The 15370-nt window shown below is 42.2% G+C and overlaps 1 protein-coding gene across 3 annotated transcripts in view; it reads right to left on the minus strand.

Annotated features, from left to right (window-relative positions):
* itprid1 (ITPR interacting domain containing 1) overlaps positions 1 to 15370 on the minus strand; it is a 96777-nt gene that overhangs the window by 80843 nt on the left and 564 nt on the right. For all 3 annotated transcript variants that reach the window (XM_038722506.1, XM_038722496.1, XM_038722514.1), the window contains exon 2: positions 11106 to 11308. In XM_038722506.1, coding sequence (XP_038578434.1) covers positions 11106 to 11304 — 199 coding nt within the window. In that variant the 5' untranslated portion in view covers positions 11305 to 11308. The remainder of the gene's footprint in view (positions 1 to 11105; positions 11309 to 15370) is intronic.

The raw sequence follows: 15370 nt of genomic DNA on the forward strand, positions 1-15370 counted from the left end.
TGTGTGAAGAACTGAGATCGACAAATACAGGCGGGACTCACAAATGCCTGTTCGAAAGTGACAAAAGTCACAAATACTTTAAAACAAGTTGTAAATGTTAGGAAGATATTCACAAATGTGGTTAATTTATTTGTAAACTATTAAATATATTCACAGATATTTTTATTTTTGGAATTTGTTTGTGTATTTGCAGATCTGTTTTCTATTTGCAAAATATTTTTGTGAGTTTACAAATCTTCATTTTGTGTTTTATATTAACAGATTACACATTTACTCACAGATCGCTCATCTGTTCACACAAATAATATTGAAACATAAATACCCCCATATGTTTCCTGACCGTTTCCTGAAATGTATAAGTCCCGAATGGAGGGCAGGTTGGCACAGATGATTTTGTTCTTTTTTTCAGTCCTGACTCTCCGTGGTAGTCCTCCTGTCCTTTTTGGTGGCAGATCCAAACCCAACATTGATGGACATGCAGTGAACAGACTGGATGATGGCTGTGTAAAAGTAGATCAGCAGCTCCTTAAGGAAGGTTGAGCTTCCTGAGCTGGTGCAAGAACATCCTCTGCTGTGCCTTCTTGATGATGGTGTCAGTGTTGGGTTCCCACTTAAGGTCCTGGGATATAGTGGATCCCAGAAACCTGAAGGATTCCACAGCAGACACAGGGCTGTTTAGAATGGTGCTGGATGTGATGTTCCCCAGCCTCACCTGCCGTCACTCAGGAAGTTTGTGATCCACTGACAGGTGGAGGCTGGCATAGTGAGCTGGGTGAGTTTGGTGTTGAGGATGTCTGGCATGATGGTGTTGAGCTGAAGTCCATGACAGGATCCTTGCATATGTCCCTGGAGAGTTGAGGTGTTGCAGGACGTAATGCAGTCTCAAGTTGACTGCATCATGCACTGACCTGTTAGCCCTGTAGGCAAACTCAAGGGGTCCAACAAGGGGCCTGTAATGTCCTTCAGATGGGCCAACTCCAGTCTTTCAAAGGACTTCATGACTACAGATGTCAGGGTGACAGGCCTGTAGTCATTTAATCCAGAGATGGAGGTGTTTTTGGGGACCGGGATGATTGTGGAGCGTTTGAAGCAGGAGGGAACTTCACACAGCTCCAATGATCTGTTGAAGATCTGTGTGAAGATGGGGGCCAGCTGGTCTGCACAGATTTTCAGGCAAGATGGTGACACACCGTCTGGGCCAGGAGCCTTCCTGAAAATCTGTGCAGACCAGCTGGCCCCCATCTTCACACAGCTCCAATGATCTGTTGAAGATCTGTGTGAAGATGGGGGCCAGCTGGTCTGCACAGATTTTCAGGCAAGATGGTGACACACCGTCTGGGCCAGGAGCCTTCCTGATCTTCTGCCTCTGGAAGAGCTGACGCACATCCTTTTCACAAACCGTGAGTGCAGGGGAGGGGTCAGAGAGGGGGTGTGACAGCATAGCAGCTGGGGAAGGTGACTGAAGATGGTGTTGGAGCGGAGGAGAGGTGTGACTGTCAGCTTCTCAAACCTTTAACAGAAACTGTTCAGCTCGTCTGCCAGTTGTTGAATACCAGCAGTGTTGGGGAATGGTCTCCTTTAGTTTGTGAGTGTCTGAAGAAGTAACGCAACGGAAGAGAATATTGTGTACATATAAATATATAAACTGACAACATAAAAATATACAACAACAAAGATCAACAATCAACAACAAATATGTGCAACGTGCCAGGTCTGTGCACGACACGAGATGAAACAGTATTTACATACGCAGAGACATTTGTATCATTTGCAAGGGGGGGAGTGTCAGTGGGGGACCCGGGCTTTATTAATGAGGCTAGCTGCAGACGGGAAGAAGCTGTTTTTGTGGCGAGAGGTTTTGGTCCTGATGGACTGCAGAGGACTGAGAATTTTAGTCTACGCCCACCCACAGCGTGGGCCTCTCCTACGGCCACACCATATATATATATATATATATATACACACATACACACACACACACACAATGGTCAGACCCAGCCATCGACTCCAAAATGCCTTTTCTTCAGCACTGAGAACCAAGGTCCAGTGAGGCCTTCAACTTAGAGGGCTGTGCCTATACTCATAGAATCTGTGTTACAGAACTTAACCCCCGTTCTATTTCGTATAGGCTTCGCCCTCTAAGGCTATCGCTATTGGGGTAGAGGCAAAGCAGGATGAGTCAACACCTCACTGGCCCATATGGTACCACCAAGCACAACTCACCTGCCCAGAGCCATAATGAGCCACCCAGTCGCCCATTGACCGCGACAGTGGTGTCGGCGTGCGTAGAGGTGTGTAGTGCTATCCTGTCTGCATGAAGCGTAATGACCGCTTCAAGGGCTCATTTGACACAGCCTGGCTTCTGTGAACCAAGGGTGAACCCCTGGAGGCACAGAAGGACCATGCCATTGATGACATGATTATGCACAAGCTCGCAGCTGGGTACTGCCGGGGGAACGTGCAACATGTCAACAGCATCACACACTGCCCGGCCGATTTCTTCGTCAGAAAAATATTGGTACCGGGTTTATATATGTTCTGTCCACACAAAGCGAATGTCCACTGTCGTGGGCTCATACAGTTCTATGGGGAGGGACTTCTGATTGTGAACAGAGTGTACTGCTTGTTGCTTTGCGCTTCAAGCTGCAGGTTAGCCACTTGACTAATGGCAGCTGGCTCACACAGTGTGGGAAATGTTTGCTTGGTGTGGCTGGTTTGACTGAGACAGGCACAGACAGCATTTGTTCAACAACTTCTACAAAAAGGAGCAACATGATTCACACAGCTTTCTTTCGACCCATAGCTTACCAGTGGTCCACTTTGACTGATGAGGGTTGGCCAGCAGCAATTAAACCGTTTGCTAAATGTCATTAGCCGCAGCTAATGTGGAGCAACGTGGGCACACGGGGTCTCCCTGGTCGGCTGATCCAGGCAGACTGTATGTGAGCATCACGTTAGCTATCCGTTAGCTCCCTGTTAGCTTACCTCGCCGCAGCAACCTAGTAGCGCTGAGGCCGGCGTCATCGGAGGTCCGAACAGGGGAAGCTCAGAGCCGCTCGGAGACCCGTGAATGGGAAGAGTGGAGCCATCCAACTCCCTCTTTTCCGTCAATAGTAGATTGAGGGCTTCGTCCAGAGAGCAGGTGGACCGCCACATCTCCTCATCCTGAACAGCAAGCTATCCTCCTGGCGCCGCCACTCTTCGGGGGGAGAAGGGCGCAGAATGGTCAGTGCGAACCGAGAGTGAGCGCTCAGCTGGTGTGCTCCGGTCCGAGGCCCGCCTGGCAGTGGGGACCACCCAGACCACCCAGCACGATGTAGCCCGTCTGCCAGACGCCGCGGTGTCTCGCGCCATTCTGGCTGGAATTGCTGGAAGACATCGTTCTTCTTTTCCAGCTGGAAAGTCTTTTGCTTTTTAGACAGCTCAGTGCTGAACAAAAATGGGAATCGATGGCTGTTTCTCAGGTGCGCGGAAGGGGTAAACCCAATAGCGATAGCCTTAGAGGGCGAAGCCTATACGAAATAGAATCACATTCTGCTCCCCCGTCCTGGGAAAAAAAAGTCAGCTCCCCGAAAGCTATGGTATAGTTTGCACACTGGATGTAGAATTGGTCGCAGTTGAAAGCACAGAGCGTGACACAGAGAGACCACAGCACAGAGAGACAACAATGTTCAATTCAATTCAATTCAATTTTATTTATATAGCGCCAATTCACAACAACAGTTATCTCACAGCGCTTTTCATAAAAGAGCAGGTCTAGACCGTGTTCTTTGCATCTCAGACTGTGACACAATAATGGTAGTAGCTACAGCTGTCAAAAGAACACCTTTCTCCCTCGTTCTCCATTCTTCCTTTAGTTTTTGGCTATCAGCGGACATGAACGACATAAGGTCCGGTGTCGCTGAGCTGCTTTACAGTCATGGCATTTATGTAGAGCCAGAGTTCTGTTGTGGAGTAGCAGTTCATCCATTTTGTTGGCCAGAGAGCGGACATTCGCCAGGTAAATAGAAGGGAGCACAGTGCGAAAACCCCCGCTGTCTCAGTTTAACCAGTGCGCCGGCACACTTTCCCCTTCGGCGTCTCCAGTAGATCTCGTACAGAGATGCTGCTCCTCCAACTAATAACTCCGAGAAAGTTCCATGTTCAATAAAGAGCGGTGGAATAGTGTGAGCAGTTGAAATCCAATATTTAAGAGCACTTCTCTGGTAAATGTTACCAGAGAGGGACGGCAGAAAAAACTGTTTATAAACAAAAAACACACAAAGCACTAAGGAGTGTAATCCGGAGGAAGCCGTCTAGTATAATATTAATTTCAGTCAGCAGGTTTATTATGGTACATTGTTCTCATTCATTAAATCCTTGTGCACGAAAAATGCACTATATGGTGCATGGTGGTTAGTCTCGAATGTATTAATGCTAAGTGCTAACTTGTCATTAATCATAATCATTCATGCTGAGTTCAACATTTCTAAAGTAAACCTTTTTTAATGTCCGGCCCCATCCAGGCTGTGATTGGTCAGTTCATAAAAAGTGTATGGCCAAGAAACTTTATGCACACGCTTGGATGGATCAAAAGCACCCGATCTTCCCCCTACTCAGTCTCCGCCAGTGGAGAGGGCAGCGAAGTGGAAAAGTGTTTGCCTGAAGGACATGTAGACCTACATGACCGGCCAATGGCGGCGTGGAAGAAGGCAAGAACAAGTCCAAAGTAATGCAAAACCGCACACAATGAATGCTGACTGTAAAAAGCAAAAGCTGAATCCTGGATATTTTAGGTGATTTAGAAATCCTGGCCAGATGCATTTTTAATGGGGGAAAAAAAGGAGGTATGGCTGCTGGAGGCCTAGACTGAACTCTTCTCTCCTCATCTTCCTCTAAAGTTATCAAATTTCTTAATGCTAAGAATCACTCTTACTCTCCCAGTTATTTAAGACAGCTCGAGAGGTCTCTCAGGTGGTTAGGAGTTGCCAGTAGGGCTTGTGATGGCACTGTGAAGACAGAGACATGAATCTTTCAGGAGAGGAATATAGTTTATGAATTATTTGATGACACACAGTTAATAAGACGGGGTCGGACAGCGCAGGCATAATCCTTGTAAGCGAGTTGGTTAGGGACGTCATCTCATCACTGACTGTACACAGTAATGCATTTTCAGTTAAACTGAAGGTGGTGATGACACTTTGTTTCTTTGCGTCGGGACCAATCTATTGTTTACTAAATAGGACATCAACAGGAGGGAATTCGCATGGCAGAGAAAACTAGATGTAGGCCTATCAGGTCAAGTTATGTAACGTTAGCCTGTAATTTTAACTTAAGTTAAAAATGCTACAGCTGTGTAGCACACAGAAGCCGTTGCCATGGTAGAGCGTCTGCCGTTTACTTGCGGAGCACCTGTCTCCTGTTCACCAGAGCAAATATCAACCCCGCGGAGCCAAGCGACTACGTTGTGATTTCAACGGTTTTTTTTAACGTTCCTCAGACCAGCATCTTCTCCAATACTGATCAGCATGCAGTGTGTAGCTATCCACTTCGCTATGGCATTTGATCGCTTGTCTTGCTTTTGTTTATCCACTTCTCCCACATGCTGCATCCAGCATAGACTGCTGAAGCCTCTGTCCGCTGCTAGTTTGGGTGGGTGATTTGCAGGTTGGTCAACAGCCCACACCTCCTGTGACCCATGGTTTGACTGTATGTGTCTTCAGAGCCAGTGAGCAACGGACTTTCAAAATAATAAAAACATCAATATCAAGATGGCTCCTCCAAAGAAAGCGTCTGCTGTTGAGGAGGAATATGTTACTGTGAATGTTGAAACAGAAATGTTGGAAATACAGAAAATCTTACATGATGGATCTCCAGGAAAAAAAACTTTATAACGTTTCTTCAACTCTTTATGGAAACAACAAACAAGTGAGTTGATGATCTGTTAAAGGACGTCACAGAATACAAACAGAGTTTGGACTACACACAAGTGCAGGTGGATAATCAGGAGAAGAACAGTGATGAGATTGTTAAAATGTGCCGAGAAGCACGAGAGGACATAAACAAAGTGTGTGAATCGGCGCCATTACTGGATGGGAAAATAGACAAACAGGAAAGATTATCAACAGCATTCCTAAATTGCAACATGAGAGGGGAGAAGAAACTGAGAACAAGGTCCGCCACATTCTAGTTGAAAAGTTAGAAATGTATAAAGAACAGATTGAAGTGGAACATGCCCATCGTATGGGTGATCTTACAAGGGCAGGAACCCTACACAGATCGATCGTGGTCAAGTTTTTAAGATGGAAAGACAAGGCAGTTGTGATGACCAGAGCAAACAAACTGAAAAGTTACGAGTATTTACTTTAATGAGGACTACTCTGAAGCCATAACGATAAAACAAAGAGAATTAGTTCCGCGCAAGAAGGTTGAACGAGCAAAGGGAAACATTGCCTACATTTGCCATGACAGACTTATGGTCCTCTCTCCCAGAGGACGACGGGTCCAAATGGAAAGGTCAACTAAGAATGTGGGTTTGAGTGAGCACTCACATACACACATATTCTGGACAGAATGTGTGCTAATTTTCAGACACCATATTAATGTCAACATTTCCCAAGAAAGGGCTAAAAAAAAAAAAAAAGGTCATATAAACATATGTAGCTTAAGAAACAAAATTCAAGACATCAGTAACTTGCTAACATCTCATAATATTCATATTCAAGCTATTTCTGAAACTCATTTAGACAATATGTTTGATGATGCTATAATAGAGATACAGGAATATAATATCTATAGAAGGGATAGGGATATTTATGGGGGAGGAGTTGCCATTTATATTCAGAGCCACATCCCAAATAAAATCAGATAAGATCGAATGTTATGTGATGTTGAAATGTTATGGTTACAGGTTCACCAACCACTTTTAAAACCTATTCTGATGGAATGCGGTTATAGGCCACCAGGGTCTGGCAATCAGTATCTTGACAATCTGGGAGAAATGTTTGAGCGAGCATGTGATGAAAATAAGAAATTTATGTCCTGGGAGACCTTAACATAGATTTTCTTGCAACAAAATGTTAGCTGAAGAAGAAAATTCTTACTATAACCAGGGCCTGTAATCTGGTTCAGGTTATTAACCAGCCAACCAGGGTACGTATCTATGAAACAGGACTTTTATCATCCACTTGTATAGATCATATTTACACTAATGTTACTGAACTCTGTTCTAAAGCCATAATAATTCCCATCGGCTTTAGTGACCACAATCTGGTGGGTTTATTCAGGAAGACTAAAGTTCCAAAGGTGGGGCCAAAGATTGTCTATAAAAGAATGAATGGTTTTTGTTGTGATTCATATGTGGATGATAGAAATATCCCAGATAGTGCACTTAATGTATCCATGGAATTACTGGCCCCAGTTTTGGATAAGCATGCATGTTGCATGCATGTTAGGAGGCTGACTGTTAGAGCTGCTAGGGCTCCTTGGGATGATGATGAATTAAAAGGATACATGGGTCAAAGAGATGATGCAAGAGGAGTGGCAAAGGGGTCTGGATTCTTATCTGGCAAATACATTGTAAATTGAGCAACCATGTCACTAATTTGAATAGAAAAAAGAGGAAATTGTACTATGAATACAGGATTAATTATATAAAACATGATGGGGAAAAAGTTCTGGAGCACCTTAAATGATATCATGGGCAGAAAGAGCAGTTTAACCCCATCTTGGATTGAAGCATTTAACAAGAACAAGGTTATTTCACTATGAATAAATTGTTAAGCAAATACCAGCATGCGTATAGAGAAGGACATTCAACCTGTACAGCTGTGATGACAGATAATTGGTTAAAATACATTTATCAACAAAATATTGTCGGAGCAGCACTATTAGATTTTAGTGCTGCCTTTGATATTGACCATAGCTTGCTACTAGGGACACTCAAATGTTATCTGCATTAATGTTATCTGCATTAGCATGGGTAGAGAGCTACTTAACAGATAGAACACAGAAGGTGTATTTCAATGGAAGCTTCTCAAAGGTAAGGCTTGTAACATGTGGGATCCCGCAAGGGTCATCACTAGGACCAATGCTTTTCTCACTCTTTACAAATGATCTCCACTGGTCTGTAGAGCTTCTGTGTCTATGTATGCGGATGATGTAAAATTTTATGTCCGCTGTTGAAAGAATTACTGCAGCTCTCAACAACGAGTTGTAGATGGTATTTAACTGGATTACTGATAATAAATTGCACCTGAATAAAGCCAAGACCAAAAGCTTTTTATTTGTAACTAAACATTCACTAAATACAAGGCCCATGTTGGATTTGGGACTTAACAATGTTGGTGTAGAGCAGGTACAGGAAACAAAGCTTCTTGGGGTAACCTTAGACTGTAATTTGTCGTAGTCAAGACATATGATGATGTAGTGCAAAAGATGGGGAGAAATATCTGTAGTTAAAAGGTGTTCTTTGTTTTTAACTCCATATCTAACTAAACATGTTTTGCAGAAAGTAGTCACATTTAGATTATTGCTCTGTGGTTTGGTCAGGTAGTACAAAGATGAACTTATGGATAGCACTGTGGCCTCACAGCAAGAAGGTCGCGGCTCAAACCCCGGTTGTCCGGGTGCTCCGGTTACCCCACCAACAAAACATGTTAGGTTCTCCTGTCAGTGTTATTGACCAGACACTGGTAAAGATCTGGAGTTGGTCCCCGGGTGCTGCCCATTGCTCCCTTGAGGGATGGGTTAAATGCAGAGGATGAATTTCGCAACATGTATGTGACAATAAAAGTATGACATTATTATTATTAAAGAGGAGAAATGGCAACTCACATGGCAGAAGGAAACTGAAATGAATAGGCCTACTATTGTATGACATAAATTGAAATAGTACCTCCGAGTATCATAGGCTTAAAGCCTTTCTGAAAAAACAAACATTTGGTTGATTTTCCTGAAGTGCACAATAAAAAAAACCCTAGATAATTTCCAGCGCATACAAAAAGAACCATGATTGAGGATAATAAACACAAAAGGGTAGGAATCTGTTTCTTCAAGAGAATGCCTCAAATATGTTGTACAGTTTAATCGGGAATGATATTAATACTTGCATGCAGTGCAATTTATTCTCATAAATAAGGTGAACAGGAGGATAAATTAGGCTATATTTAAACTGATGCCGATTTCAATGTGTCAGTCGAGCAAATACGAGTCAATAATTTCGTATAGCCTATTGTTATCACATGTTCGCTGTGTGCCAGCGTGTGGTTTTGGTGCACTGCTTGTAAAAACATGTTATGGAAAATATAACACCATTTTATTAAGTAAATCTTTCAGCTTATGTCATTTAGCCTACAACAAGTCATATTTCTTTTAGCTCATCAGTGAGTGAGTGGACTGTTTGTGTAGCCTAAATAAATGTTTAAATACAGGTGGGATGCATTTGGTTTAATCTCTGTTCAAACCGGGGAGTCCAAATTAGTGCCTGGGTCAAATTTCGTTTTGTAGCTTTTCTGTCAGAATTTGCATCCTTTTCTTTATACAGTCAGTACGTATTAATGTTACTGAGGGGCATTTCACTGACCATTTATAGGCCACTATGAGCGTTTGAAGGGTCAGCTCCCTCACATGTGTCACATTTCAAGTTGATTGTGATTTATAAAGGAAACATAACTTAGAAGTGTGTGTACGCACGGTTTTATAAAGCCATTTTTGGCTTTTGGGCGTACGTACAATTTTAGTGAGGATTATACGCACAGTTTTATAAATGAGACCCATTAAAATGTATGAAAAGTGCAGTGAGATAACTTCTATTATGACGTTTTTTTCCCCTGGTCTGGACTTCTTAGTTCCACTAAAAGGAAATATTTGTAAAGCGCCTTTCTTGTCTTTCTACATTGCATTCACCATTCATACATATTCATACACTGAGCCTAGTGTGCTCAAAAAGAAACTAACATTCACACAAATTCATACTAGGCTTGGGCGAGGTCTACAATGAAACATCGAGATGGAATCATGTCATCGGGTGCGCGCACGCACGCAGGTGGCAGCAGTCATCTTATGTGCATGTGTTCTCGCACAGACTTCACTTGGTAAAGAAAATTGGTAGACTATTAACTTACGTTACAAGTCGTGGTGGATATTTTACTGCAGGGTAAAGCATCAGTGAACACAGGGTGCAGATGTTGGTTTCAGTTGTTTGATAGCCTACGTCATTAATAAGCCGACAAATATAGAAAAAAGATGAGTTCTCAGTCTTTTGGGCGACTTTATAAAACATAGGCTACTGCTGATGGAGAAAATGTGGCAGATCGGGGGGAGAGAGAGTGCGGGGAGAAGAGAATTCCAAGGCAGGTGCAAAGGATATTTAAAAACAATAAGAATGTTGGTGGTCAATAAAACCTGCTTTCATAATGTTAAAATTTGAGTTTGTTTTTTTGGCTGGGGGGTTTTACAGTCACGATTCCGGCTCAACGTCTTGATGTCTGTCAGCCATTGCACGATGGCATCATCTATCGGCCCAACTCTAATTCATACACTGGTGGAACAGCCAACAGGGGCAATTCGGGGTTCAGTATCTTGCCCAGGGACACTTCGACATGCAGCCTGGAGGAGCCAGGGATTGAACCGCCAGTCTTTCGATTAACAGGCAACCCACTCTACCCTGCTCTACCCCCTGAGCCACAGCCGCCCGGACAACAGCGTTCCCCTAACTTTGTGTCAGCAGTTTGTGTGTGACCCTTTCCAAGTTCAACATGACAGTGCCCCTGTGTACAGTATAAAACAAGATCCATAAAGAAATGCCATTCCCAGTTTAGTGTGGAAGACCTCGACTGGCCTGCACAGATCCTGACCTCAACACCATCTAACAGCTTTGGGATGAACTGGAACGCTGACTGTGATCATCCAACATCAATGCTGGACCAAGGCTCTTGTGACTGAATGGGAGCAATTCCCTGCAGCCAGCTTCCAAAGGGTTGTAGAACAAGAAAGGATAAACAGAATGTATGATGCCAGTGCTAGGATAACATGATACAATTCAACATTGGCATACATGCATCACTTGTTGGAATGCTTTGCTACACTTGTACACCACTGGTCATAGCACTAAAACTTAGACTTACTGCTGACATCTGGGTTTTCCAAGTCCAGACGGTTCTTCTGGGTCTCTAGAAAGACCTGGAGGTTTATTCCTCTGGCCTGAGACTGATGATTGATGAATCGTGCCGGGATGCGCCCAGAGAGGTCAGGTTCATCACAACCAAAGCCCAGGTCCAAGAGAACCTCCTCTGGGTCATCATTCCACAAGTTGAGTATGTCCATCACACTGCCAAAAGAAGACGGGCCAATGAGGCATTGCACAGAACAGAGTACTGTCACGATTTTTAGATGAAGTGCAAACAGGAGAGAGCCCAGACGCAAGACACTGGAGAGTTGACTGAAGGTGCACAGGTTTTAATCCAAAAACACAAAAACTCAGGCTTACATGCAGTTCGGGTGTAAAACGTCTAAACAGCGGATCAGGCAACACAGAGACAGGCAGAACACTCCAAACACAACAATAACTAGACAGAGACTGAACAGAAACAGCAAACATTTAACACTAGGGACTAACGAGCAGGAGGGAGCAACACAGGTGAGAGGGATCAGGACTAACAAGACAGGCAGGCAGAGGGATTCTGGAGTAACAGCCAGAACCCACGTTACTGAACACAAAACACAGACCACATTAAAATAAGACATAACAGATCAGAATAATATAAATAACAAACTAATCGAGACACAAGCAGACAGATCACAAATAAACTACAACCAACAGGGAAAACAGACTGAAGCCAGGATTAAACAGAACACAGAGCAGACAAAGCCAAAATAATGCAAACACAGAACTAGAAGTAAATACAAGGACATTAAGTAAGCCACAGAACTAAAATGCAGGACTAAACCTAAGATCAGAGACAGCACAGATGCTAAGTGAGCAAAACATGAACATGCAAATGAACCATGGAATAAACAAGGCTAAACAGAAAACACAAGACAAGGAACAAAACCCAAAACAGAAAACATGTACCAACTGCTAAAGTCTAAACTAAACAGGACAGTAACAGGGAGTCTAAACGCAAGGCGTTAGCAACAAAACAAACAGGGACCGAACTAATAACAGAGTGGATAAAATAGACAGATAACAGAACACTGACAAATTCCACAAGACACAAACAGACAGGACCAAATCAAAATGCACACACGAAGAAGACTGGATACAAGACAACAGACTGTGACTGTAGGCACTAGGCAACAGAGGCAAAGGAAAAGACTGTCGCCTAGTGCTTGCTCTTGGTGGGAATTGTTGGGTTTCTGTAAATAACATCACAGAGTACGTTCTAGACCTGGGCCGTGTTTCAGAAAGCAGGTTTAACAAACTCTGAGCTTATCCCTGAGCTCTGAGTGGATTGAGCCTGAGATGGGAAACTCTGAATTTTCGGTTCCAGAACAGCTGATCAGAATTAGTTCAATCAACTCTGAGTATGTTGAGCCTGAAGGAAGCGTGTGTGTGGAGATGAAAAAGAGCTATCATCAATGGAGCTCCGATACTACGATTCACCATGTCAACGGGTAAATAAAGGCAGAGCCTCCATTTTAATCGGGTGGAGCTAGAAATATGAATGTGTGCCATCGCAGACCATGATTGGCTCTAAAACGCAGGAGTGGAGGAAGGATCAATACGCTAACATTAGTACTTTGTATACAGCGTTGCTAATTCATCATTTACCAGACTGGAATTTCTTTAATAAATGATAAAGTCCTGGAATTCTCCTACAGCCCATTACATTCATTTTAAATAGGAAGGCTATATTTAATAAGCTATTTAATAAGGGAAAAAGGTTGCAATCGGCTACCTGATTATGAAAATAGGTATAGATCAAACATAAGACACAGTCATGAACCTGTGATAGTAAAGTCACAGTGAGCCTATTAATTTTGTTAGAATTACTGTGGGGGTCTTACCCCATGTTACCCTACCTAAAGACGGACATAAATTTTATTCTGTGCTGAGGATAAATCCACAATGTGCGGATATCTGTCCTTACATGACAAATTGATTATAAAATTGGTCATGTTCAAGATCACGTTTGGATGAAAAACGAATAGCCTATCCAACCATGATTTTAAAGTTTTTAAAGATGTAAATGCGTTCAGATATGTGTCAGAGAGCCGCCTCAGGCTCCACAAGAGGGGAGGAGTTAGAGAGAAATTGACGGTTTTCCAACTTATCCTCAGCATCAGTTGCCGGAGTTACTGATCTAGGGTTTATCTGATCTCGCTCTCTGAAACAGAAAACCCAGAGTTTCTCTCATCTCAGGCTTAACATACTCAGAATTTTCACTAATCCTGCTTTCTGAAACGGGGCCCTGCTCTATGAAAAAAGTCTGAGATAACTGTTGTTGTGATTTGGCACTATATAAATAAAATTGAATTGATCTGCCTTATGTATCTCATGATCAAAGGCCTTTCTGTTTATTTTTATTATCAAAACCCATGTGCACACTCAAACCAGTAGTGAATGTATCTACTTCTACAGGTCCTGTGTGTCTTACAGTCAGATGTCTCTGCTTCCTCTGAGCCATAAAGCTCCACTGTTGTCCAGAATCAATTAAAACCCATCAGTGAGCCTTACTGCTGCACCATGAACACACACCGCAAATACTTACCAGAGTACCAAATTTTTTCCTGATTGAGTAACATTTGTTAGACTTGTTAAATTGTTGTTTATCATTTAATAATGAAATGTCTGAATGATTTCTTATTATAACCCATTTTAACTGACTTGACCTTATTTGGGCACTCTAACACATCCTGTATTGTCGAAAAGCACTACAGCCTCCTATCTTTTTTTTTTTTTGAACATTATATTTATTGAATTTTAACAAAACAAGCAAGTGATACATTTGACAAGCATACAATCTGATAAGCTTAATATTTCACAACTTAATCCCCAAAGTCAGCCTCCTATCTTCGGTGTATTTCTCAAAGAGGCCACATGTATAAACACATTGTTCAATATGTCAAATTTCAAAACTGTGATTTGAATTAAGAGAAATATTCATTCACTAGATAACAGAAATAAATGCATACATGTAGTGAATAACAGCTGGTGTGTACTCACATTTTGCTCTGGGTGTTGTTGATCAGAACCCTGTCTGACCTGCTGCCCATTTATACTTATGTCCTCTGCTCTTAGCTGATTCATATTTTCTGTACAGCTGTCAAGCATTGTAATAAAATTCCTCTGAACCTTTCGCTTTCTATGCAAACTGTGCTGTGTGCTGTGCAGAGGCGGGAGGTGAAGCTTATTTGCATTGTAAATATGCCTTACCTGTCTAACTATCTGTTCCGGTCCAGAGGCTTTTATCACATCATGAGTCAGTCAAAGTCACATTGCAGTACTAAATGACCTATTAATAGTATTTAAATTGACCACAGAACATTTATTCACTCAAAAAAGGTCAGAGATGATTAAAAACAATGAGTATTATGTCATTTTAACACTATATATCTATAACACTTTACCTAACAGTTAGTGAAATTTCTTCTAATCACTATGCCCATTTTCTACAGTCATCAACTCAGATTATAGTTACTGCCTTTATAACAGCTCAGTGTCTGCTTTAAACATTATGTAATCTCTCTCTCTCTCACTTTCGCTCTCTCTCTCTCTCTTACACACACTCTCACTCACACACAAACACACTCTTCTATCAACCGTTTTAATCCCCAGCCAGACAAATAGCTCAATATTATCTTAAAATATGGTCTGTTTGAATTAAATCCAAAAACTAAAATTAAAAACTTTCATGTTAAACAGAATTATGAACATAACACCATAATCAGGAGAAGGTGTTAACCATTATAGTGTTTTGTGATATGGGCTTCATAGAATTTGCTGCTGATAGCTTTCTGTAGTATACATGAAACATCACAGCACAACAGCCTTTTAAAAGCCATCTTACAGTCGTATACAAGCAGAAACCTGAAACGCCTGACTGCGTTCTGAAAGAATCTCCTCCTAGGTCCCATCACAGGGTTGACATTTGTTCTTTTGGCATAGGAAATGCTTCTTCCAACACAGCAGATGTTCGTCTCTTAGAAATTTCTTTGTGTCAGAACATAAACTTGAGTCAAACCTAGTGCCTAACCCAACCATTAAACTCAAATTAGCAATAATGTAGACATACTGATCCACTCTATAAGTAGGTTAAAGACTGGAGGCAGGAGGTGTCAAGAGTTTCACAGGTTTTTGCAGAAATAAACATCTTCAAATGACAGTTGAAAGTGAAATCTGAAATTAGGATTTAACTACAACTAGAATTGGGTTGAAGGCCAGTTCAGT

This window comes from Micropterus salmoides, unplaced genomic scaffold (assembly GCF_014851395.1).
Source record: "Micropterus salmoides isolate LMB-PRFRI ecotype aquatic unplaced genomic scaffold, ASM1485139v1 Ms_hic_scaffold_1, whole genome shotgun sequence".
NCBI lineage: Eukaryota > Metazoa > Chordata > Actinopteri > Centrarchiformes > Centrarchidae > Micropterus > Micropterus salmoides.